The sequence below is a fragment of the Ceratina calcarata genome, unplaced genomic scaffold (genome assembly GCF_001652005.2).
Source record: "Ceratina calcarata isolate Rehan_Ccalc_2016 unplaced genomic scaffold, ASM165200v1 scaffold551.2, whole genome shotgun sequence".
NCBI lineage: Eukaryota > Metazoa > Arthropoda > Insecta > Hymenoptera > Apidae > Ceratina > Ceratina calcarata.
This window is the reverse complement of record NW_017176693.1, coordinates 391168-419047: the sequence shown is the minus strand read 5'-3', so window position 1 is coordinate 419047 and position 27880 is coordinate 391168. Positions and strand designations below refer to the sequence as shown.

The following is a 27880-nucleotide window of genomic DNA, read 5'->3' as shown; positions in this document are numbered from 1 at the left end:
ACGTTGCAATAATACATCACCGTCGTATTGAAAAGTTGAACCTGTTAATAATTCATCGTTATACGACCACAATTATTTTAAAGTAAAGAAAAGCGAGGGAGGGAGTGCCTATGAATAGAGGAAAACGGTTCGAATGATTTATTACGTGGCCTCTGAGTTTTCGTCGAAATGAAAAATTATAATAGTAGTAACAGTCGAGAGTACACACAGGACCGACCGAGAGTTCAGCAACAAGCGTGCTCTTTCACATTTTTCTCTGGTCCGTTACATCATTAAAATCCTCGTTAGAGTCTCGGGGAGAGACCGGTGTAAGTGACAAAGATGAGCAAGTAAAACCGCGTAGAACCGGGTTCGTCAATAGTTAAAATTTGTACAGTACCCTCTCTCTTTAGTGTAATAACGAGCCTTTCTACTATTCTACGGGAAACCATCGCGGCCTGTGGCCTGATTCCCAGAATTTTCGCGGGACTCAATATTTGAATAAGTCGTACGTTTCTACCTGTGCTAGCAAGAGAATCTTTGCTACTAAATGTACCGTGTGACGTCACGTTGTAGCCAGCTCCTTCGGTTATGCTCGCGATGAACTGTACAAGTATACCTACGTGATACATGCAAACGCACACATGTTGGCTTTACAAAGTCCATATATCTACCCTTTCTACGATTTTTGTTTGCCAAACCAGGAAGGCTCATCAAGAGAACTATTTCATATTAGCGAACGTTGGATACATGAAATGTTCTATTGGCAGAGTAGCCGTTTTAATTCCCTTGTTCCATTAACAAAAGTGATACGATATTCGAATCAAGAATCGGTTCTCGTATGTGATGCTTCACACTGCTACCGGATCCATATTTTATCTTTAAGGATGTATTGGCTATACAGTCAATCCCAAAAGTTTATGTATTTTAGAAAAACGCATTTCCTATAATTAAAAAGAAATCAGACGTCGGAAGAACAATGCTAATAATAAATAGCTACGTGCAAAATAGTATAGAAGGAAATATCCAATTAATTATTAACGCTGGCGAAAAGCTTCTTATACAGAAGTTGTAGGCAATAAAATGCTTTAAATAAAAGTTGTTTTTCTTTTAACTTCGATACTTAAAGAGTTAAGTATGATTATTCGGCATTTTATGGTTACTGACAAAATCCGACCGATCCACCGTCGAAATGGTGAACTTTTGGCAAAAATTTCGTTTTTCCTCAATTACTCCTAAACCGCTAGAGTTACGGGAAAATTGCATAAGACCTTTCTCGTAGAGGACGACGAGATCTACAATTTCCATGTAAAAGTTCTTTGCTAGCATTAATATTTAACGAGTTATGGACGAAAAACTAAAAAACAGTTTTTCGCAAATAACTCGTAAACTATTAACGCTAGCAAAGAACTTTTACATGGAAATTGTAGATCTCGCCATCCTCTACAAAAAAGGTCTAATGCAATTTTTCCATAAGTCCAACGGTTTGGGAGTTATTGGCAAAAAACGAAAATTTGGAAGAAATTGAAGGGGTACCCCTTGGAAAAATCTCGGTTTGTATTTCCTCAAGTCAGTTGTTTCTTCCAACTTCGCGCGTGCACACCAAATATCAGAAAGTTTTCTTTGTAATAAGAGTACATGCAAATTTGAAGTCACTATAATTTTTCAAAAAATCCATGAATTGATTTAAAATTTTGCAGGTAGCTTTTTAATGGTAATAGGAATCTATAATAACAAATTCAATATGCTACCTTTGTTTAAGTGTATAGCCTATACATCCTTAATCGTACGTTCGTTACGAGGCGTCCACGGAAAATAATTACGGTAAAGGGGGATGCGTGAAAGAAAGGAGGGAGCGCGTACAAGGAAATCTGAAAAGTAGCATATGCGTCAAGTGGATAGGACGGTGGTTCGGCGGAGGTAGTAAGGCGATAATTAACGTCAGCTCTATTTGACAGGCCGGCCTCGAGCCGGTCTATACTACTGTACATGTAGTACGTATCGGGGCGGCTCGACGCGCAGGCCAGAAGGGATGCACGCGTGTCCGTGTGCCACCGTTCGTACGGGGCCTGCGGGCCATGAGATTGCATAATCGATATTTCGCTTACACCTGTGCTGCTTCGCAAGTGCGCACCTGTGCGCGCCAGGGGAGAAAGGTGAACGCGTTTCCAAAAGGTCATCCGTGCCGGATGGAGCTCACGGTTGCTCCGGTACACTTACCGAAACTATGGGGCCACTTGACTTCATCCACTTTTCATGCTCTTAACCAGTGTCAAATAATTTTCGTGCAATTTTAACCTGATTCGAACGCGGTAATAGTTTTTCTCGATAAGGAGTCGAACGACAGAGTCGGTTTGTAACGAGAGGGTGAAGCGTCACGTGTCGAGACTGAGCGTTGATTGATTCATACGCATTCCGTTGTTTCGTCATGATAGAAAATTAGGTTTCGTAAATGGAATTTTGAATGTGACCTCGTTGAACAAACTTCGAAATTTCCCGTGTGTTTCGTTAGAGAATCGAATTGAATCGCGCTTCCATTCCTCGTTAATAAATAGATAACTCCTACATTATTGTATCAGTAACAGAATTATGCATTTAGTATAAATATCGACGACGCGTTCACGGGAAATTGGACACAAATTTTCCGGTCTACAAAGTTTTCAATTATCCGGACACTAATTCCGATGATCGATCGTCTAGACGCCGCCAGTCGATTACTACTGTTGTTGACGAATGCTTCACTCCTCGTGTAACTCAATATAATCTTAATGCAATTAATCACTTATTTACCATTCCTCTTAGCAGATCGTTTCGTCTAGACAAGAAATATTAATTGTCCGAGTCTAGACTTTTATACCAGCTGCCTGATCGTGATCTTTACGTATCTAGAAAGAGTCTCCGAAAATAGACGGGACGAATTCCTCTGAAGGCGGTATGGCGGACGCGTATTAAGAACCGGGACGATTTATGGGCATCGAGGAGAGGAAAAAAAAATTCGTACGAAAAAGAATAATATAATATATTACGGGGACGCGATGCGCTATAGCCCGGCGAGGTAAACGGAGTGGCATAGCCGTTGGTCCCTTCGGTGCGGTGGCGAAAGTGTACGTGGATAGTGCATCGTCTCACGAACTCGACGTTTTTCACCTACGAGCTACGACGTATACGTATACGTACGACGTACGTGTACCATCCCGCAGCCGTAGAACGGCCGCGGACGATCCCACACACGGGACACTGGGGACACATAACGCTCCCCACTTACATCCAATCACTCCTGATTTATATTTACTACTCGCTTGGCCCCTTATTTATCGTGTTTCATGGAGACGCGCGGAGAACAGGAACGTTAATTTGCACAAATTGAAAATTATGGAGCGCGACCGAACGAAGACGAGAGTCATCGGTACGAGGAGTCCGGAAGCAGGAATTATCGACGTAACGCGGCGAATTAGTCGCCTTTTGCTACTACGCTTTCCCCGTTTATTTTATCCCGGTCTTAATCTCCGCTCTTAATTGGCTCCTTTTTTTATGGCAATCGGTCCCAGCTAGTTATTACTGTCCCTTCGCCTTTTTCCTGCCCGAACGCCGGATAGAATTAAGAAGTTACGAAGGAGTTCGGCTCTAATCGATGGGACGGAGATTTTTTAATTTAATAACCGATTAAAATCGGTCTTCCTTACCAGGAGCCTTCTTCCTCGAACAGGAAATAATTTAGTTTAAATATCTACGATATTATCTACAGCATGAAACGTTCCAAATGATGAATGTCGATCGAAACTCGCTTGAAGCGTCTCAATGTATTTGTTTTCTATAATTGACAAAACGAGAAAATGTGTGGCGTTGTCACAGATGGACACGAGGACAGATCAGATTAGAAATGGTGGCGAGTAGAATCAAGTAGGGACTCGAAGTGGTACTTTTGGTAATAGCAGGTGCAAAAGTAGGGAAGGCTCGGTCACGCACTTACGTCGGTTTATAAGCGTACATATGTTCGAGCGATGGGCTCGCTAACGGAAACTTTCTATCGACGCACGCATAGACGATTGATACCGGTCATGCAACGTCCCTCTGTCCTGCTCGCAGTCATTATTCGCTATTTTAATCATACGTTCGAGAATGTTTTCTTCCCCTTACGTAACGGAGAACCGAGGAACGAAAGCTGCAATTTCTATGGAATACATAATGTTTTACAGTATTTTCGAACTTCTGCATTCGCCACAATAAATATATACAAGAAAATAAATTGGAGACGTAACATTTGTATTCGTATTTCTTTTTATATTCATATTTCACTGTACTAATTTAATTTGGAGTAGGCCACTCGTGATCCGTTAATACTTAACCAACCCTCCCATCCCTCTTTCCCCATCAGTTTAATAGAAAGTGCTAAATCTGATAATGCGTCGGTACACGTACAAATACGAATACGCGTGTTTCGTGCAGCCCGGAATCATTAATACGAGTATATTACAAGGGTTTCCTGCGTTTAGGGTGAGGCGTATATCGTCAGCCCGAAACAGGTAGACGTACTAACAACGGGAAGGGCGAACATTACTTCCGCTCGGTCCTCCGCGGTTTAACGCTCTTATTATTATTTTTATTAGGGAGCCGCGGTATATAATGCTATCAGCCCCTGGCGGGGGCGGGCACGCAGGAAATAAACCTAAGTGTATAATTACAATAATACTTACCGGGATCCCTCCGTGGGTTCTCTCCCTCTACCCCTTTTCTTCGTTCACCCTCTGCCAGACTTCTTCGTCTCTCGACCGCCCCGTGTTTCTGTCTCTCCATGACTAATTGTACATCTCCTTTTTCTCCCGTCCTCCCGCTTTCATCGAGTATAATCTTCTTTTCTTTTCTCCGTTCGTCGCTCCGTCGACGTCCGACGGATATCTTCTTTTCTTTGTACATTTTGCATCGTTTGAGAAATGAACGTATATAAGTACGCTCGTCTACACGGGCGGTTGAGATATATTACAGGGTCGTCGACGAACGACGAAACGAACGGAAGACTCGTCGATTTACAATAGTCGTCGGTCGCTCCCGAATGGTCTTTAAACGTACCGATTCTTCTTCGATCGCGTTCACCTTTAAGGGGCGTAAAAATATCCACAGTTAAACAGGTGGCAATTAGAACCTCATTTGCATTCTCTGCCACTTTTAATGTCGCGCTATTACTTCATTAAGCTCGATCATTAAACACACTCGCCAATTCACATCTGATCCGCAAACAGTCGAGCACGAAATCAAATAACTGCACGTACAAATGCGCGAGCCGACAGTACGAGCTCTAGGCTCACGCGAACGTTTTACCCAGCAGTCGAAAAGGAGAAACGATGAAACCGCGGTGCTCGACCGATTAAACCTTGCGATACTTCTGCGTGAAAATATTTTACCCGTAATCGTTTCGTGTAATCGCTAGCGAGCAGATCGTACGTAGACGCGTATTCACGGTACGTGTGTAGGCGAAGGCGGAGCCGTGGACGATTATAAAACATAAGCAGGTCCGTGGTGTGCGCGCTCCAGGTTCGGCACGGGGCAGAGGCACGTATCTACGTGACCGAACTCTTAAACGCTGGAATTGCCGAGTTCCGATGGAGTTCGGATAGGGAATGGTTCGTAGCTGTGTATCTGCCGTCCCGTCTCCCCGACGCCCTACCCGCAGACTAAAACGGCACCCTGCACACGTACGCGTCACATCCCTTACGCTATGTAGAACGAGACACACGTGTACGTACGTACACACGGGTCACACGTGTGCCGGTTTCCCGATAAGGATACTCGTTTCTCGATATATTTTATGTCGTGCGAAGCATAACCACCGCCCCGGGATGAGACTGCTCCTCGCTGGTGAAAATAGTAGCCGTTACTGGTTGACACTTTCTGGTTGACGATATCTCGCGTTACTGTGCGAGGCGCAGTCGATAACTGTCGTCTAAAGCGCGGCTCGTTATTTATTGATTACGTTGTACCACGTCTCGCGTGTATCTCCTGGACAGAACTTGTTGAATAGACACTGTACATTTTTATAGTAATTACTATTCGAAGTGCAGAGCGCGAAGAGCGTTACTTCTGAAAACGTGTTTAACAGGAACGAGCCTTAATAACGCAATGCACGTTCCGGTTCGTAAGGCGGATTAAATTCTCTTCAAAGCGCCATCAAATATGTCTTATCACCCGAGCTCTTAAAACTATCGGAGCGGAAGAGGGAAAGAGGGCTGGATGACAAAGTGGCGGTGACTCTTCCCGATCGAAATCTACTTTTTTACCCATTAGGCGACCCGTCGCGTCGTCCGACGGTGTGTCCGTCCCACGCGTTTTTACGTTTAGGTACCTACTAGAGAAACAATCACGGGACACTCAAAGGGAGCGTCACCCTCGTCGAAATCAAGAGTCTATTATTATGACCATATGTTTATGCCACGATTGTATCTCAACGAAGAGGGTGGAACGCTGCCGACGGGGACCTGGACGTACACCTGCTCGAACGCGGCACACGGCGAAGGGCCAGAAATGCGTGGCCAGAACAAACACCCACGTCGGATATGTGTCACTCTACAAATAAAATAGCATACTGTGCCGCTCACTGACAATCATCCGCGTTACCAACGTGCTCGCGTGGAAACGAGCTCGCAGACGCCGCTCACTGACCCCTTTTTTAATCGTTTCGTGTAATCGCTAGCGAGCAGATCGTACGTAGACGCGTATTCACGGTACGTGTGTAGGCGAAGGCGGAGCCGTGGACGATTATAAAACATAAGCAGGTCCGTGGTGTGCGCGCTCCAGGTTCGGCACGGGGCAGAGGCACGTATCTACGTGACCGAACTCTTAAACGCTGGAATTGCCGAGTTCCGATGGAGTTCGGATAGGGAATGGTTCGTAGCTGTGTATCTGCCGTCCCGTCTCCCCGACGCCCTACCCGCAGACTAAAACGGCACCCTGCACACGTACGCGTCACATCCCTTACGCTATGTAGAACGAGACACACGTGTACGTACGTACACACGGGTCACACGTGTGCCGGTTTCCCGATAAGGATACTCGTTTCTCGATATATTTTATGTCGTGCGAAGCATAACCACCGCCCCGGGATGAGACTGCTCCTCGCTGGTGAAAATAGTAGCCGTTACTGGTTGACACTTTCTGGTTGACGATATCTCGCGTTACTGTGCGAGGCGCAGTCGATAACTGTCGTCTAAAGCGCGGCTCGTTATTTATTGATTACGTTGTACCACGTCTCGCGTGTATCTCCTGGACAGAACTTGTTGAATAGACACTGTACATTTTTATAGTAATTACTATTCGAAGTGCAGAGCGCGAAGAGCGTTACTTCTGAAAACGTGTTTAACAGGAACGAGCCTTAATAACGCAATGCACGTTCCGGTTCGTAAGGCGGATTAAATTCTCTTCAAAGCGCCATCAAATATGTCTTATCACCCGAGCTCTTAAAACTATCGGAGCGGAAGAGGGAAAGAGGGCTGGATGACAAAGTGGCGGTGACTCTTCCCGATCGAAATCTACTTTTTTACCCATTAGGCGACCCGTCGCGTCGTCCGACGGTGTGTCCGTCCCACGCGTTTTTACGTTTAGGTACCTACTAGAGAAACAATCACGGGACACTCAAAGGGAGCGTCACCCTCGTCGAAATCAAGAGTCTATTATTATGACCATATGTTTATGCCACGATTGTATCTCAACGAAGAGGGTGGAACGCTGCCGACGGGGACCTGGACGTACACCTGCTCGAACGCGGCACACGGCGAAGGGCCAGAAATGCGTGGCCAGAACAAACACCCACGTCGGATATGTGTCACTCTACAAATAAAATAGCATACTGTGCCGCTCACTGACAATCATCCGCGTTACCAACGTGCTCGCGTGGAAACGAGCTCGCAGACGCCGCTCACTGACCCCTTTTTTGTCCTCTAAATCGATTCGATGAGTATTTTTATGTCCTCCGTGTCATATTTTTTTTCTTATATCTTATATTTTTAAATAAAGTGAAGAATTGTTCGTATATATGTAGCTATTCAAATACATATATTATACGTATATAGAAATTAATTACTATAGACGACTCGTATATCGAAAGGAACGTGTCTACCGTCATCCCGACGGCGAAATCAATTTTTACGACTGGCGTTTAAGTGAAAAGCCGAAGCCACGGTATCTATCAAAGGCCAATACCTCATAAATCACTGCCAGCGAAGTTGGTCTTAAAGATAACGGGAAAACAGGCCGAGTATGACGGTTTATAAATGGAAGCCTCTTCTCTCCGGACAGAGAGGGTGATCCTTCCGCCGGTTACGTCCGTTGAAATTAGCATCATCTCTGGTTAAAGCAATATCGACCGAGCGACGTGTTTCTCGCGGCCCGGGCCGGCCCTGGCCGTGTATTCTCTCCCCCGAATCGTATCGCCGGCTCTTCCTCGGTCCCCTTGCCCTGAGCTTCTTAATGAAATTATCGTCAGGCCGAGTTTCGAGGACAAATCGACGTTTCAATTTTCTTAATGCGCTCATCTCCCCGGTGGGATATCGGCCCGCCTCCCTGCCCGGCTCATCCCCCTCGGAAAGATGTAACCGTGGCGAAGACACCGCACCGGTGATACAGCGTTCTATCCGTGGTGTCCCGTTCACGAGGTCGGCTGCTGCCAGCCTCCGTCCCCGTGTTACGGAAAAGTTTTTACCCCGATCTCCTCGGGCACGACCAGCTACAGTTGGCTGTCGCCGCCACGTGTCGTCGCGTGCCACGCCACGTGACCAACCTGCTGCCCTACACAATGTTCTTTCCTCTCATCCTTCCTTAAGTGCATTGGCTACCGCCAATACCAATTACCGGCCAGACAAATTTATGTACCGTTTTGTGGCTCGATTACTATTTCTCGTCACACGAACCGAGTGAATCTTGACGCTCTCCGTGTATTTGCTTCAGCTTTATTTGTCGCGTCACAAACGACGTATATGAGTTGACTTTTTATTATCCCATATTCTGTCGCTGTCTCGAAGACTTAATCCATAGTTGCATTTTCGTCTTTCATAATTTTTCACTAGCTATACACAATTAATAATTGTAAATGGAAGTATATTATAATTGTTAGAAGAGTTTTGTTTGTCTGACGACGAAAAGTTTACTTGCATTTAATATTAAACAGATTCTTAAAATAAAAGCTGTTCCACTTTCACTTGAATTAATTATGCAATACTGTTCTATACGATTAAATTCGTTTTTTCTATTTAAGTTCTAATCAGATATATGGAAAGATCAACGCGCCTGCGATTATTAATGAACGACAAAATTCGAAGTATGAATTAAATTTCACTTTCTTGATTCTTTCTTAAATACTTGAGAGACGCTAGAAACTGAAGTACAATATTCATACATGATTAATAGATTAAAGAGCTATAATTGAAATCCGTATTCATCGTTTATAAATTATTACATATTCTATGAATTAGCTAATGATAAATTTATGTACTTTGAACGAATTTAATAGTGATTACTATTTCATCGCTATGGTTAACAAAATGTGTTTCAGCTGCTTTATGTAGTTAGAACATTACATTACATAACGCAGTATGTAATAAGTACGACTTCAAACATCTCATGCAGCTACGGAATTAATGATAAAATTGCAATTAGGCGACTTCATACATTTTTATAATTTCAATGTATTTAATAAATAACTACAATTTCAGTTCAATGCCCATTTCATTATCGATTGCCATTGTTCTGAAATCAACACAGGAAACAAATAAGTATTAAATCCACAGATTTTCCGTACCGCCGATTATTAATGAAAAATTGGCAGCGCAGTAAAAAAAAATCTTATTGAAACCACGGCTCATTGTATGAATCGTACAATGGAATCTTTAAAGGGAATTTAAATCCGTTTTTTTCTCGTTTATTTCGTGCACAGCAATTCTTTTCAATACGCGAAGAACAATGGGTAATACTCGACGCAAACGTAAGCTTTAAAAAGCGAGCTCGAATTATTTTCCCATATCGAGATGTCGTTTTCCTTTTGCAGAGCAACGCGCGGTAAAATCGCAGAAAAACGCGTGGACGTATATTTTCGTGTAATTTATTCGACAACGACGCGGATTAACGTAATTTTTCCAGGGCAACGGAATGCATGCGAAGCTCGGGGGGTGATAGCTAAGATCGATAAAATAGCTATCATGCCTGCGACATGTGTGCAAAAGTTCGACCTTTTCATCAAAAAGTCAAGTAGATACGTTTAGTTGAACAACGCCGATAAATTTAGGTTCCGAGCGGAAACTCGACGAACGCAAAGCAGGATTACAACTTCATTACATCGTCGACAGAGTTATTTTTATGTGCATCGAAATCTGCGTATATATCCATATGTTTGATTATTACCACAAGCCAGGGACGAGTTCTTCGCAATTTCTCAAAACGCAATTAAAACGAGTATTTAACGAAAATCAAAACTTTTTAATTCACTCGCGAAGTCAAGACGAAGGAGATTCAATTTTGATAATTGCTCCAGCGGTTGGGCAAGTAGTATAGGTCTGCGATCACTACGGCAGCCGCGGCTGAGGAAGTAGTATAGGTCCGCGATTATTCCGGTTGCCGCGGCTGGCTTTCGCTCAGGTAAACGGGATGCCGGGAAGCAACGAAAATGGAAAACTGACGGGGACCGCGACGTTCCAGCCAACTGAAATGACGTGAAACATCAGCCTTGAGTGCCGGAACGTGAATCAGACCGAAAGTGCCGCCGCGCCACTCGGCCAACTTGAAAGGGATAAGGACGAGTGACGAACGAGTTTGTGTTACATGAGGTGGTTACCTGAAAACTGAACCTGGGTCTCCTTCTGGATATTTGAAACATGCCAAGATCAGAATTCGATTAGAGTATACGTTTATGTTATTATAAATGGTATATCGTCAATAATAGAGTCTGGGTAGATGAATACTGATTAATGTCCTATCATTTATTATTCATGTATATAATACAAATGGAGTTGTTATTAATATACAAATTAATTGAACGTGTTCTGTTGATGCATTATTAAGTATGCAATTATTAAAATTATAATTCTTTAGAATCCGTCTAGCTAAAGCTTCCAAGTTCATACAAACCGCCTTATGACACGGGATATACACAGAAAACAGAAAAGAGGAAATGTTCAAGTGGGTGAAATAAAGAAAGAAATGAACAACTGGATATAAAAACTGAATAGCGAAAGAAGTCAGGGCGAACAGGCAATATGAACGAAGAAGGGGGAAGTAAAAACGGAGAGTAAATAAAGCTAGGAAACAGGAAGGTGAAGCGAGAAGCATGGAGGAGAAGCGAAGGGGTTGGACGGAGGATGAATCAGAGAACACCGGAGGTGGGAGAAAGAGAGAGGGAACGAATACACCACTCGCGTGGGTGACGGTGTAGATGGGGTCGCGCGGATAGGTGCATGGGGGTCGAAGAGCAGGTAGGAACGGACCTCCATTAGAGGACGTCTACCATCGCCATATACGGTCGTTACCGTGGCCGCGGTAATGACGAGGCTGCGTGTTAACTAGATAGAACTAACGTAGATAATCACTTTTGATGATTACCCGGATACTCTCGTCGAATACGCTTCTTCAAATCCTATACACTTTTTGTCTCGATCTTCCTTGTGCATCCATTATGACATGATCATCGTTTCATTGGGTTCCTTACACAAGAGAAGAGGACAATCCTAATGAGTTTATATTAATAGAAATATTTCATTATAATTCATTAAGTCACTTCTTTTTATTATTTTCTGCTCTTTTCGTATGTCACTTTTTTATCAATATTAGATTATGGGTTAAATAAAATAAATAAAACATTTTATATGTATAAATAATGCAACAATCAACAAATTAAGAACAAGAGTTTTCAAATTATAATCTTATTTGCACTGGAACGCATATTAGTAGGAGTTCGATTATTCACATGAATTATCGTATGTTACGGGATACCATTAGAACGCACATAGGGCACACGATCAAGTATATGATTTTTTAATCTTCCAGTGTAATATTCATTAGGTAATTAGAGCTCCGTCATGGATAATTCACTTTTACTGCGGTTAATGGTCGTTGTTTGGAAATCTTGAAACGTTACTGAACAGTTACATATTGAACGACTGTGCAGAGAACGTGTAACTTGGTCGATGATAGTCATAGGTCAGCCAATAATTCACGGCTCGTTGTAATAATAGATGATCGTAGATCGAATCATGTTGTATTATAGAACAAACCAAAATCGGGGCTAATAATAGATGAAAAGCAGTGATATCGCGAGTTAAGGAAATCATGTTCATTGAAATATGACGAATTTCCTGCATGATCTACCAAATATACCCAAGTCGTTTCCTCGCGGCTGCGGTATGACGACTATGGGATCGGTATTTGTCCTTTCGTCTGGGAAATCTACACCCGTTCGCGTCGACTGGTACGTGATGGATGAGAAACGATTACGCAAGAATACCGCTCCATCATACTTAAGAACAATTCATCGCGCTTGCAAGAATTCCGTGCGAAACGTCACACACGATTTGGACAACAATTAATGGTCACGATATCGCTGAAAGAGTTACGGATAACTAATTAACGTCGATGACAAAAATTCGGGAACGTGACAAATGAATTTGTCATGGCCTGGTTACCTGTTCTAATATAGAAATGACTACGTCCTTTTTCTTTTCTATTTTATGTCTGACTTGTTCTCGTCATTGCAAATCTGCAAACTAACGAAATTGATTCGTGGTCCGCCACAAAAATAATCTTTTCGGTTCGGATGTCAAAATGAAACGTCAAGTTGTAATATAAATTTCAAGAGTAAATCCCGGCAATGCCTAATTCTGTAGGTATAATCCAATCGCTCGATTAATTTAAAAAGTAACTACGAAAGATTCCTTCGATATTATTAATAGAACGGAGAAGTCGTTCAACGATAGTTCAGTTTCGTATATAAGGCAACCTCTTCGTGGCATAATATTAGTTACTTGTTAAGTGGATACGAGATCGAAATACGAGATTGGAATTAAAATTCGAGCGAGATTCAATCTTTTACCTGAACACAACGGAACAACAGAAACGATTGAACCTTATAAAGGAAGAATAATGCAGACACGTTCTACATATAATAAACTGAACGTTGGTAATATGATTTCAATGATCTCGGACTAGGTGATGGACGTAAATTAATTTTGAGGCGGACGAAACTTGTTCAAAGAGTCGCGAAACTTGCGAGAACACGTCATGAGTATTTCAGAACTTGACGCGTATGATACGAACGATCGAGGAATAATTGATCCAGCCATCGAACGTGCTTAAACACATTCTCGAGATTCGACAAAACGAAATGCGAACGTTCGAAGCTACTATTGTGAACAGAGTAGACGAAGCATGATCAGCTTGGATTATTCTGCTGTTAGAGGATTTGATCGAAAGTTCCTTCAGCGAAAATAACACGGTTCGAGCTGAGCTTTAAGATGATTATACCAAATTTTTTGTCAACCCTATCCAGGCCATGGTCATCCCTTCTATTCGTGATTCCTTATCTACCTTCCTTAATTTTTTCGTTCGCTTTACTCTTTCCTTTTTCGACCATCCCTCTCTCCTATTCGTCAGTCGTGCTAGACCGAGTCACGCGAAGGATCTCGTGCAACCATTTCAAACCGCGCTGATTATAACGCAAGCGCGTATCATCGTTCCACCCGCTTATTAAACGAGAAGCGAACGGAGAACTCTGTGCATTAATATGTTCCACCTTAACCCGTTTCCTACTAACGATCATCTTAAAGAGGCCCCTTTGCCAGCGATACTTCTTCAGTATGAGACCTTCATCCCTTGGCACGAGTCAAGGGACACGGAGGGTGTCGAGCAACCCTCTAATCGGACGGTAGTGTTGATCAACAATTTTCGCCGTGCGTAGAGTTTTGTTTCGTCGACTAGACCAGACCGGTGGTAGTAGGTATACGAGTAGATCGGTATATGGTCGACGAAAGGATAGGGGAATGGGCAAGTTGAGCATGGCGGCTGAGTATAGTGTAGGGTAGATGGTCTGGATCGATGAGAGAGAGCGGCTGGTCTGATTGGCGGGGCTGCGGGGGCGGAAACACCCACGTAGCCAATGAGCGTTTCTATCCCTCGATACATAGTGGTACCGAAATCACTGATTTTTACGCTTGGCAACCGTCAATTTCGGCTTAACTGTAAATACCATAAAACGAATCATCATGATTCATGGATCGGCTCCGCGGCCCATCCCCCGCTGACAAGAATTCGACTTTTACCAAGATCTCTGATACCGCTGCCAATTTCAAATTCCAAAGTGTGTCTCGACCCAGTCTTTTAGTTTTCATTTCTGTTTCAATGTATAGTAAATGTATTTCTGATTCGTGTCACAATTTCTATTTATCTCAAACCAGTGAACAGAAATTGGGACATTTACTGTATCAGTCATTTTAGACGGATCAGTATTAGTTTACGAAATGGACAAAGAAATTAATGAACAGTTCGAGAAGTTAGATTTAAACAAATTACGAAACACTAAAACTTTAATATAATGACGAAATCTCGCATAAATTTTATTTCATCGGTGCCTGCTTAACTCCTATTCTGCTTGCTATAAATTTAACCAGCCGTAAAACTATGAAACAGGCTATGTACGCGATAAGTGAAATTTCATATCAATAAAGACATCTACTTCGTTAGCCAGCGTACATGATATCCATTTTCGCGAATGATCATTCGCGCGCGTACAATACTCGCAACGAGCGCGACATAACATTTTTTTTTTATGAAAAATCAAGAAGGAACGGTTGTAATTTTCTGAAAATAAGCCGATGACACGAGAGGTCGATCGATAAGCAACCAGTGTTGTAGCGGGTAAGATTCCTTCGTTAGATCTCGCACGTCTCGTGACGCATAGCAATTACGATATTCCAGCAACCTATTGCATACTTTCATATGAAGTCGTACGATATTTCCTGCATATCTTGTATTATTGACCATCGAATTAGTACGGTATTATTAAATCATGCGAAGGGCGAAGATAAACCGCTTCAATGACAGATCGTGGGAAAGCTGAACGCGTTACATGCACCTGTTTCTCTTTGACTTTGCGGAAAGCGAATCGATTCTCAGTACGAATCGGGAATGATACATCTATGATACTTGGTATCAAGAAATATTAACGATAGAAAACATATTGCGTATATTTTAAGAAGGAATATAGCTAATTAACGAAAGCCTGCGTAACAAATATAATCCGTGTGAGGCTCAGAAATAAATTGAATATTTAATAAATAACAGAAATGTGAATTCTTCTGCTGGCGTTTCATAGAAAGAATTACACGAAAATGGTCCAGATTCCGATGGCGAGTCAGATTAGACGTCGCATAAAGATACGACGACGAGTTTAGTTTGGAAAATTCCACCGCGGAATATTAAATAAGAAAAAGGTCGAGCAAGTTTCGATAAAGAGGAAGGGAATTACGTAACGTCGCGTTGGAAATTCCTGGAATTAGAGTAATTCGTTTTTCGCAGCGCGGATCAAGCGTAACGGATGCTCCTCCGGCAGGTAGGTAGGTAACTTAATCGTATTCTGCATTAAAAGCAAAAAATCGCTGGGTAAAGAGTTGACTGAAGCCTGGGAGACCGGGGAGCCGGAGTCTACGAATCAGAATACTGCATTACGAAATTTCATAAATTCCCTTTACGCGGCTCTTAGACGTTTCACGCTTCGTCAAGATCTGTGTTTTTCACTTGAAATAGTAATGAATCCGGTGGAACGTAAATTCTCATGGCTATCCATCCGCTCCTCCGCGTCTCTGCTACGATCGACTCTCGTACATTCATACGTACGTGAACTACTTATCAGTGTAACTCTTTCCTGTGAGAATATGAAATATTGTGTCACATCTCACGTATGCGTTCCTACAGTTTTATTCAGGACTGATATAACAGAATTTTATTTATTTTCTACTGTGGACAGAAATAATAAGAAAATCATTGAGACAGGAAAATTAATTATGTTTTCGATCGATATTGATTGCTGCAGACTTTTCCGATTACGTATGTATAATAAAAAGAGGAAGGGTAATGAAATGTAATTGAGACATTGGAGATTGAAACGCGGAAGCACGTCGAAGCGATGTTTAGAACGGTTCAAACGGATCCGCTGAATAATAGAGTACAGTAGACATAGTAACTGTAAGGGAGCGAGTGTCTCCGATTATAACAAAAGTGAAGGGGGCGAAGCTCGACTCATTTGTTATTAACCAGCGTAGTGGAGCGTCGAAGTGCAGAAAGACTTGGAACACGACTTCACACTTTGACTCGCAACCCTTGGTAAATTTAGTTAATTATCAGTCAAAGTTTCGCGAAGAAGAAGCTTCTCCCTACCTCCCCCCTCCCCTTGCACCTCTTTTCTTTCTTGTTAGTGGAGAACGAATTTTATTCCGAAGACGAAACTTAAGTTTACTAACGATCCTGAGATACCATACTTTTTGCATGCTCACGATTTCTGCGTCTCGGCATAAATAGCGATATTCTTTTATACGAAAGCAGTGCAACTTTTTGAGATCGTCGTGTAACGAAATTAAACGATTGGACTATTACGTTTTCCCATTGGATGACGAAAATATGCTGTACATTATTAATTCAGGTGTCGAACAGCGTACTAGGCCAGATCGCGACACCGGATCGATCGGAGGTAACGATCGACCGTATAATTGCAAGGCACAGAGTTTTGCGGTTGATTTACAATCGAGAGGGAAAGAGAACCTAGCTGATAATCAAACGGGCAGGTTCCCGATTGAATTTGCCGATCCACCGATGAAACCGGGCGTACCGGCCGTCTCCGTAAGTACTCGCTGGACACGGCGCGTTGCATGCACCGGTTACGCCGAATCGAGGATACCAAAGAAAATCAATTAGCTGGGCAAACCGTTTCCGGATACGCGACCCCGTGCACGTGGCCGAACGCACGCGCGCGCGCGCGCGCTCGCCCACGGTGCACCACCCTCTGTGTTTGCGATGCAGCCCGCGCACAAGCTCATCCTTGTAACGCGTGTATGCACGTGCACGTGCCACAGAGGCGATGCGAGTGCTGGTATGTACACACCGGAACGCGAATTCGAAATTCTACGGGAAATTGAAATGCCTCGTAATAACGTGGATGAACGATGGACGGATGGGTAGCTTTTTCCGTGTTTTTTGTTGTACCAATGTTTCTAGTGGAGGCGTGCGGTATAAGGAATCAACAAAGTTAGCTGATATTTTTATTTAGGAATACCGAGGAACGTACGACGAATCGCTGCGTCCGTCATTCTGTATGGCTGCTCGAAGATGGAAGGTAATATTTGCTCGCCAACACGTATTCCCTGCCCAGTCGTTTTCCGTTCGATATAAAGATGTCAATTATAACGTAATTTATTTCTGTGAAAATTGGCGAGCTGCGTTCGGAACGGCCGAACTCTACGTAGATTTGATCAAGTGCCCGACAATGGGGAATTGGCGAAAGCGCAAACACGCGCCTCTGACCACGCTATACGCGCTCGTGCGTGGGTACATACATCTATGTATACCATCGTATTTGCGCTCGATGCGCTGTGTACAGCTTCCGGGAAAGCGAATACGATGCATCTCGCGCTCAAACGTGCACGCAACGCACGCGTGCACCCGGTGAACGATGACGCACGGTCTAAATTTTAGCTGAAACGGAAACGAGCCGAGCGCGGAAATTCTCCAGCTTCGGAAATTTCTACGAGAACGTATGATTTTCCCAGGAACGATTATCTAGCACCGCTGTTACACATTATATTTCGCCGCAGTGGAATCGCGTTGAATAATTAGCGTGGCACAATTTTCGGCTATTCTCAGGTTCATGTATAAAACAGTATCGCGTACACGTGCTTAGCTAAGCACGAGAATAATGTACAAGCCTAACTATACGGTATAATACGAAGTATTACAAATTGCTGGAATAAAGTCTAGACAAGGGAATCGAAACGAATGAATACTGAATCACTGGGAACGATATTAGAGTGAGGTAAATTTATTATTCCTTTAAAGGAGGATCATACGGAACACAAATACTTGTGTTCCTGACGCTTTTGTACGGCACAAGTCGGGGACGGCAGACTTCGGCGGGTGGGCGTTCGACCTCAACAATTGGCGTTGAGTTGGCTGGCGGACACGGGACGACCGCGCAAGGAGCGGTCGGTCTGGGTCCGTTGTTACCTCTCCTCGATCGAATACGACCGTTAAAAACGAGAGACCCTTCTTGGAGATAGGAGTTTGACTCAGTTTGGACTCAGAAAGTTGGACTCAGACAGATTGACAGTTTAAGACAGTCAGTTAGTTAGCCTTTTAGAGTTGAGCGATCGATCAGGAGAGATTCGAAAGAGAGTCGACCTGCGAGTCGACAAGGTTGCGAGTCCGATATTGTACAAGAACGCATCGCTACCAGCAGTCCGAACATAGGAGGTATGGAGGTAATTAACTATTTTGAACATCCACGGTGCATTTTCACTTTCCTTTGGCTACTCACTCGCTAACACTCGTGGGAGTGTTAACAATTTGCATGCGAGACGTGACAAGTAACGCTTAACGATGGTATGAAACATACAGGACATCGTGTATATCGAGAAGGATAGGAAGAATAAAGGAATGAAGTGGCAGAGGAGAATAAAAAATCTGACGAAGACCGTCGCTGGGGATGAATAAAAGATCGACGTCAGCCGCGACTTCTATAATGACGCGATCATTGTCATCGGTACCGATCAAACTCAGAATTCGCCGACACTTTAATGAGAACGATATTGAATTACCTAGTTCCGTGCTCTCGGTTCCTAAAATGAGTTATTTATTTTGCGACGGCGCGGCGTCGCGACGCGCGTCGCTGGAATGACCCGATTCTGTCAATCTTAGCAACGGGCTTTAAATATACATATTACGCGATTGCCGGGAATAAAATATGCAGGTCGGATGAATATTAAACTCCGTTGACAGTTAAACCGCGCCGGTGTACATGGATCTCTGTTAGCTTCGTATGCGTCTGGAGGCACTAATTCCTAAACATTGTTCACTATTAAAAATTTGCATGGACATCAGAATGCGTTCGACGTTCATTGCAAATAAATTTAGATTAATGTTCATCCACAATTTCTGATGATACAGTATATTATTTTTTTATTCACTTCTGTAGGAAATGCAATACGTATTTTATTATGTCTGAAAAGAAGAACAAGTTATGTCCATTCGGAAACACTTAATTGACGCTAAAACATTTTCTTATATGATAAACAATTTATGATTGATTAAAATATTTGACAAGCCCGTCGGATATATATTGATCGATAGGAAATAGAATTTTTTACTTCAAATAATCGTTTGACGTTCCACAAATACATCGGTGGAACAGAATACGGAGGTGAATGATCTATGTGGATATAAAGGATCACTCCATAAGTAGTTAATATTTAAAACGTCTAGTCTAGACAGACTATTGGGGTCAGAACGTCGCGTTGTAAAATTTTCCCAGCTTTCCACTCTCGACCGTGCTCCTAAGCAGTCACCTATTTCGAGGAGTTCAATGACATTGGGATTTTCAACGATACGTCTACATTTATATGTTCTAGACTACCTGGTCTCGTTACTTCTTAATTACGACTTCAAGTAAATCTGTCCAATAAATATAGAATAAGATTGTAAAATATGTTTTCACAAATATTTATGTATCACGATCAATAGGTTCAATACATCAAATTAATTAAGAAATATAAGCTAAATCAAAGATTTTAATGCTATTGTATAAACACGATTATTATATATTATCGATGATAAATATATTAATCGATAGATTCTATAATTATAATTCATGTTCTATTGTTGGAATCAGCAAGAATATCAGCGACGAGGACGCTCGTTATTTGATTGCTGAATTCTAAAAGCATAGTCCTGGATTTAACTTGTCGAGAATTTTGAACTTTTCAAAAATTGTGGAAATATTTTAAAGAATGGAATGTAGAGAATTTATATGTTTGAGAGAAAGGAAGAATGTACAATACGAAGATGTGAAAAGGGACGTGGAACATTTGAAAACCGAGAATTTTCATTTTTCAGAGTCGTATCTTGGAAGATGCCTCCATTATGTGCAATTCCTGGTCTCCGAGGCATAATGTGAGTACATTACTGTGTAATTACCTTTTTTTAATTATAACAAAGTAAAAATTATTTGATCGTGTATTAACGGTACAAGAGACAATTAAAAAGAAAATATTTTGGAACCCGTGATTAACGGAGAAAGGGAGATGACTCCGAACTCGAAACGCTCCGTAATATTTATGCTTCGCAAAGCCACGTAGTTACGGTGGCTCGGCTGACATAAACTCGCTAACTCGTGGTTACGATTATGGTTAGCAGTAAATTGATTATTTAGATATACGACGAGGTGGCGCGAGATAGTTTGAGTGCCGTAAAAAGAGCCACGCGTCGCTTACTCTTTCCGCAAATTCGCCGAACGTCACCGGCCAATGTTCACGGTTCAAAAATTCATCTTGCCTGTTCTTGCATTCCTAACTCGGTGGCACATCGTTATAAGGATTTGACCAGATAAAACGTCGAAGTCTGTCATTTACAAGTTCGGTGAAAGCGAGTACAATTAATTTTGATAAATACGTATGTTCACGAGCGAGTTCAAAGTTCAAGTCCAATTTTGTGAAAGCATCCACGAGTCGGACGAAAACGATAACAACAATTTTTCACGTACAATTTATCGCGACCAGGAATACACTTACCAACGATGCCAGCACCGATTTTCAGACAGCTCGACAACAAAGTAAATACATACATGTACATGGTCAGCCGGTTCGTGCCGCAATCTCGCATATATCGCAATATTTCATGTCGCAATCTCCGCGCATTTATCGAACGGTAATTTACAATATGACACGCGGCGTTTCACTCGGCTCCCATCAATAATACACTGTTAATTGCGTTATCCAATGCGCGGCATCAATTATTGCCGAACGGGTATCTGATAAAGCCGCGGCGACTGGTTGCGCGTCACCGGGCAGACACACGGACGCGACGCGACGGAGCTACCACCGTGGCGAATATCGAGCGAGTTGTAAATTTGGATCGTTGCTAAATCGATAAGAATGGATTGGAGGAAAGCGACGAGTCGCGGGGTCGCGGTCCGCGTCTGTGTCGCAAGTGAAACCGAATTTGATCGGGAAACGAGCGACGCGACCGTCCGCGGATGATATTCGGCGATATCTACCATCCAGAGTAGACAGACGGCGCGGCGGCACTCCGCCATGCAAGTGATAATTCGTACGGTCTGCTGGTTTTCGTGTCAGACGTCAGATTTTCTGGAAGAATTTATTTATTCATAAGTACGTCACAGACTACTTCGCGATGTAGGTTATCGGACGGAAATAACGTGATTGTCCCATTTCGCGGTATCCGTTTGCCGACGGCTCCGAAACTCCGGCTGATTTTAGAACCGAGTTACCGCCCGTTTAATCATCGTCATACGCCGTTCTTTCCACGAGTCACACGCGGGTAAACAAGCCGTACCCGAGGCATCGTCCCTTTTTCAGGACTGTTTTACGTTTCATTTACAGAAATTCACTTTGAAGAGAGCTTAGACGTTTAATATTTACTTTTACCATTTGGAAATATATTTCGGTCAGATTTGATCAAATTTTATTATTTACGTTTTCAACGTTTCCTCTATTGGGGCGGTTGAATATTTCCAACCGGCAAGATTGAAAATAAAAGTCTGACAATTACTTTTACTGTTAACATTTGGATGATTGATAACGCGAAATTGGACCGACAAAAAAAAAGTCAATTTCCCTTGCGCTTCGTATTCCGTCCCGTTGAATACTTCATCGCATTTATTTCAAACCTCGAGCTTGTATCTCCGATTGCTGAAACACAACGCGCGCATTATACAGTTATGAACGTGTATGTTGCGTTCAATTGCATCCGGACGCGTTCCATACTCGCATTAACGTTCCTAGTTTATTTCATTCTGACAATGCCGATTACTCTTTTCCAAGCCGAAATATACATCCTGCATAACCAGCAAATTTTTATGGGGATGGGCAAAACTAATGAATTGTTGAACTGGAACATTGAATGCGTCGACGGTTACTACAAGTGATATCCTTAGAGGAAAGATTCATAAATAATTTACTACTTTCTTTGCAATGAAATCTTCTTAATTGCTCAATACATAACACTGTGCCTATAAGTTGCAATTAATGATTAAACGGAGGAGAGTTAATTTATCTATATTACATGCACCACTTCTTTTCACTGATAATAAACGTTGGATCTTCTGAAACGTAATCATTCTCTACGGACTCGCATAATCGTTTACAATGGTAGAATTATCGCTCGGTAAGTGAGTTAAACGAAAAGGAAGCTGATATAATACACCATCCGTAGCGAGTGGTACGTTACGAGCTTAATCATGCCGGGTTTCTCGCGAAGCGAGCAGATAAATTACACGGACGGGCCGGTGGGGCGCGATAATTCAATTGTAATTGGCTAATCTTTAACGCGGCACGCCGGTGTGCTCGGAAGACGTGTTTAACGGGCGGGTTGGCCGCAAGGCAGCTCGGAAAAATGACTCTATTAACCACGGGGACTCGGTGAATCGGGCTCGATGGGGGAACTTTCGTAAACAACTGCACGAGCTGCTAACTACGCGGCTAACAAGAGCAATCTGTATCCGTTCCTCCGCATCGCCGTCGCTTTTCTCATCCTTGGCCCCTTCCTAACGCGCGCCGCGCCCAACACTTGGACAAACTACTTCGCGCACGCTTGTGGGGCGTACAGTGAATCGAAAAGGACAAGCGAACTTCTTTATACATTTTTTTTAACGTTCTTTCCCGTCAAAAACAGAAGCTCAAAGATAATTAAAAGAGCTAATTTTATTTATTAAAAATAAACATTATAATAAAATATAGCAAATAATTTGCAGATATTACGTACGATATTTCTAGAAGCAATATTGAAATCTTAACTTAGTTAATACATTTATATGTGACTTTGCCAATCGGAATAACTGATGCCCGAAAGTCTCACCCTGCAGCTACACACTAGATACACACAGACATCATAGTAAACTGGAAAGCTCTCACCCCAATCGAAGTCCTCCTTCGCACTTGAGGAGAAAACACGGTTCAAGATTTATTACTCTGTTAGAACTCCATTTAGCCATAGCATTTGTCTTCGTGAACAACGTCCATGCATCAGGCAACGAATTAACTATCTCATTTTACATTTCAATAATAGTTGTTTAGTTACGCAATCAAACAGATCTTCGTATAATATGAACGCAGAAATTTATGGAAAATATGGAAGATCGATGTACATAGAATTTATGTTTGCGTATTACGATTTGGTATATGAATAAATAAACGTTAGGAAGGATATTCTGCGAGATCAAAAGTGAAGTTAAGTGTTCGATAAACGACGATACGAGGAAAGGACGAGCGCATACATGGAAGTTCGGAATTAAAAAGAAAAACGACGATGGTAGTTCAGCAACCTACGGACAGATAGTAGGTACACGTACTCGACAAAGACACGAGGAGTTCATAAATAATCGAAGCGGTAAAGCACGACGGTGGTTTTCGCATGAAATATTGATCGGTCGATGCGGACATTATCTACAGTTTATAATGAAATAAGTGGATAACATACCTTTCTTTCTGTTCTTTTTTTCTTAGCAATTTTGCGTTAAGCAAGACCGTCGATGTCGCGATAATTATTTACCCATAATTCGTCCCTGAGTCCTGTTTAGTAGCACTTCATTAGTTCGGTCAAGAATTATTATTCATTCTTTTGTATTGGTTCGTAGATTTATTTAAAAAATATTTAGAAACCGGTTCGTGGTACGTTTTACTTTCTCTGGAATATCGTGATGACATCCCTTGCGCAATAGCCAAACTTTGCAGTGTGCCGCAAGTGACAGATGCGGCTGACGCAAAATGTCCCATATAATATCGATTGCCATCGTAGAGAGGCGTATCTGGATGAAACGAAACCATAAATTCGCTTCGCAACTGCTATTAGTACGTGGCGGTAAAAGGGCATCGCCTCAACCCTTTCGCTCCTGGCAATTTATTCGATTATCATTATTTCTGTAAAATTCTTATTTAATACCTAATATCTTTTTTACTTTCAATGTTGGATAAAGTAAATACATACAGGACGTGTTAACGTTTCTAAGATTGAATAATGATGGTGTATAACTATTGTTTATCATTTTTATGTATAAGATAAATAAATGCTGTCGGCTACTGCAAAACCAAATGTATTGTTTCCTGAGACATTGCCATCAATCGTGGAACTGTTTCCAAACATAGGATAGGTCTGACGGACCCTATGAGCGTTCAATTTTAGTAACACTTCAACCCTAAAATATCCTGTCCGGCATCCCTAGCCGCGTTTGACAAGCGAGCCAATTTGATTAGCAAATCTCATAGGTCACGCGCAGCCACTTTTGAAATAACATCAATTTATACGGCCAGTTTGTAATTCACTGCTTCTCTCATACATATGTATGTCTCTATTTAATCAAATCGTCTGCTTCCTAAAGAATTCATTCGAAACAAGGGAACCACTGACAAAATCAAATTCGACGAATGTATTTTTTTAAGCATGACAGATTCGTTAACGACAGCATCGGCACGTCAATAATTATTATTAAAAAATTATTATCTTCATATCTTTACGACGAGTTTGTAATTTGAAAAAATCCGAACTAAATTGTAGTCGCCAGTGTCAAAACTATTTTTAGAATATCGACCGCACGGCCATGTTGAGTATGCGGAGTGACCTCTGACTGGGACCTTTTGTACAAATGAACCGTACATTTTTTTAATCGTAAAATGGCATTGAATCGGCGGCAATCGATTACCTCATCATAAACGAAAATATCTGTAAAATTGAAAAATGAACCTCGGAACCTCGTTTCAGACATTCGCACACGTGTACAAAAATCTGTCTAAAAGAAATCGTGCTACATCCTGTCAATCGAAAGTATCACTGGCAACGACGTGATAAGATATTCCCGATTCAAATCGGCTTACGAAGACGGAACACGGTTTTCCACGAAAATTCTGTTACGTCAGTCCGTGATTCTTCAATCAGTGTCACGTGTCGCTTTTAACGTTACAGGGTGACTTGTTCGGGGGCCTGAACAGCGGCCTACAAGACGGCTTACTCTCGAGGGCGGAGGCTTTGGCGGCGGATTTGGGAAAACACAACGCGGGTACGCCGATGCCTTTGAAGCACGACCCCGTCTCAGTCTATCATCACGGAGCCCACATGCCCACCCCACATCCGAATAACCGGCCACATCATCAGGTACATTCACACCTCTTTGTGAGTCTGCATTTTTCTGAATACTATATTCCCTTACCATTCGTTCTTATAGAGTTATACCTCTTTAAAGATCGATAGAGAATATTTATTTACATCCAATGATTGAATAATTTCTGCTAAACATCTGGCTGTTCGTATATCTAATAATAATAATCGAAAGGTAAATCGGGCAAATTATTGAATCGCACGATAATTTTATTGAAACTTGTTCTTGTCACGAACACCGAAGTTTATCGGGTAGACCATTATCGTAATGGAATGTACCGAAAACCGCGACATGGGTGTGCAAAATTCAGCGTCGGAATACAATTATAAAATGCAACGAGTGGTCTGCCATGGTACCGGTCATTTAAAACGGTAGACCATAATTAATTACGTCCAGCAATTAATTACGAGTTATAGTTAATTCACTGGCTGAAAAATTCAACCGCACCGATTCTTTATTAACATCGTCGACGATGCGAGCAACAGTTTCCCATTCTCACAGCTTAATTAATGATGCTCTCCAAACATCATTATTGTCTTCCATTAGTACAACATATAATAATTTATTACCGCTCGTCATTACCAATGTCGTGTAACATATTACATGTCCAAAAGACGGAGGGCTCGTATGTAACGGATAATAAATAAAATATATATTTAGAAATGTCACAGTTTTAGTTTTCCAATACTAAGTAATTACTGGTACTATAAACAGTAGACAGGCGAGAAGACAGTGTGTGTCCCCTTAATTCAATCGCAATTTGCTGCTTGTCGTTTCGAGGGTTTTTTATGCTAATACAAGCAATCTGAGGCTGATGAGTGGATGATAGGATGACAGTGGGGTGAAACAGGCAAGCAATGTTCAGCGACCCGGAATGATCTTCTCGAGCGTAGGGGCGTTGCTCGTATATTATCTCGCCGTCGGGACGATTCGTAACACAACGGGCGTAACGCAATCAATTTTGACGCAGAGACTCCTTTTCATGCCAGCTCCATTCTGGCCACTCGAACTGCGATACACAAAAAATTATTGAAATATAAAGATATTACAATTGCATCTGATAATTGCAACTCGAATTACAAAAATAATTGTAGATACGGCATGCATTTTGATAATGAATTTTAAATTGTACTGTGAAGTAAAAAATACTTCCGGTTCGAAATATTTAAAGATAATTATTGCTTGCTTAAAAATTGATAGAGCGTGGTACGATTAAAACGTACATTTTAAGTAGCTGTTTTCAGTTATGCATGACTTTCCAATAAACGCATTTTGAGGGTGAAAAATATATTTCGTTGCGATATTAACGTATTCAATTTAATCCTCTCATTATCTCTGTTTATATGTACATTCCCACAAAAATATTAATACGGGAAATTTGTCATTGTTACAATAATTTCTTTCCCTTACTGTGCAAGTTTGAGCAAACAAATACGGATAAATAGAGCAGTGGCTAGATTCTTTTCAAGACTCAGAGACGATGACAGACGTTTAACGAGCACCAGAAATGCTATTGATCAATAATTTAAAAAAGGACGAGCCTTTGTCCGCCGGACTGATTAAAGATCCCCTAACCGAGAGCAATTCCATCGATCCCGGTGAAAATCGGCTGGCTATTAGTCGCCAGCGTACCCGTTCAGCATGAAGTGGGTGTATAGATCGCAGTTCTGGCTTCCCGCAGTGCGGTGGCATGAACACCCTTCTCCCGCTTCACAGTTTCTCTCTCGCTCCCAGCGTCCACCCTCTGTTTCGGCCGCGGATCTCCCATACAGATGGTCAAACAGCAAGTGTCCCATAAAGTCTGTTTTTATACGCGAGGCTGACGAATTCAATAACGGCGCGGTGTTCGTACCAGCTTGGCTAACGCGCAACGTAATACGTTCACGAACGCATGTAACGAGTTTTGTATCATCGGCACAAACTTTTGGGGAGTGACAGAGAGAGAGAGAGAGAGAGAGAGAGAGAGAAGTGAAAGGGGAGAGGAATCGTGACGAGCTTTAGGGTGAAAAAAGATAGAGAAGCGTATACTGCTCGTAGAGGGTAGAAAGAGAGAGAGAGAGGGGCAGAGAGTCGACTAACCCTACCGTCGTGTCAGTGTAATGATGAAATATTGCGGGGGTCTCTGGGGCCCCACCGTATACGCCCCTGGGCTAGTCCCTTGCTCACTCCATATTTACCGTCCGTCCTCTTCCAACCCCGTTTCCTTCTTCCTCTTTCGTTCCGGCACCCGCAAACCCCCTGCATTTCTGATGTAACTATGCTATTCCGAACCACCCCAGGACCGAAACCGTGCCATCCAGTTAGCTCGCTATAGCCGCGTACTCTCGTGAGAATAAATGTTGCGTACACACGACGACGACGACGACGACGCAACGCGTGTTTCGTACGCATACGCGTCACGCCCTGTGGTACAACGTTACGCAAACGTCCCGTGGGCGCATGTTCGCGCGAGGCCCACCAATCCGAACTACACCCGCAGCGTTTTTCCTCGATTTACATGCGCTC

The 27880-nt window shown here is 42.4% G+C and overlaps 1 protein-coding gene across 2 annotated transcripts in view; it reads left to right on the top strand.

Moving 5' to 3' along the window:
* Positions 1-27880, top strand: part of acj6 (abnormal chemosensory protein 6) — a 41506-nt gene that overhangs the window by 5301 nt on the left and 8325 nt on the right. Inside the window, exons 2-3 of one of the 2 annotated variants that reach the window (XM_026816864.1) lie at positions 20104-20160; positions 25183-25389. In XM_026816864.1, coding sequence (XP_026672665.1) covers positions 20104-20160; positions 25183-25389 — 264 coding nt within the window. The remainder of the gene's footprint in view (positions 1-20103; positions 20161-25182; positions 25390-27880) is intronic. The other variant, XM_018031158.2, reaches the window with a different exon arrangement.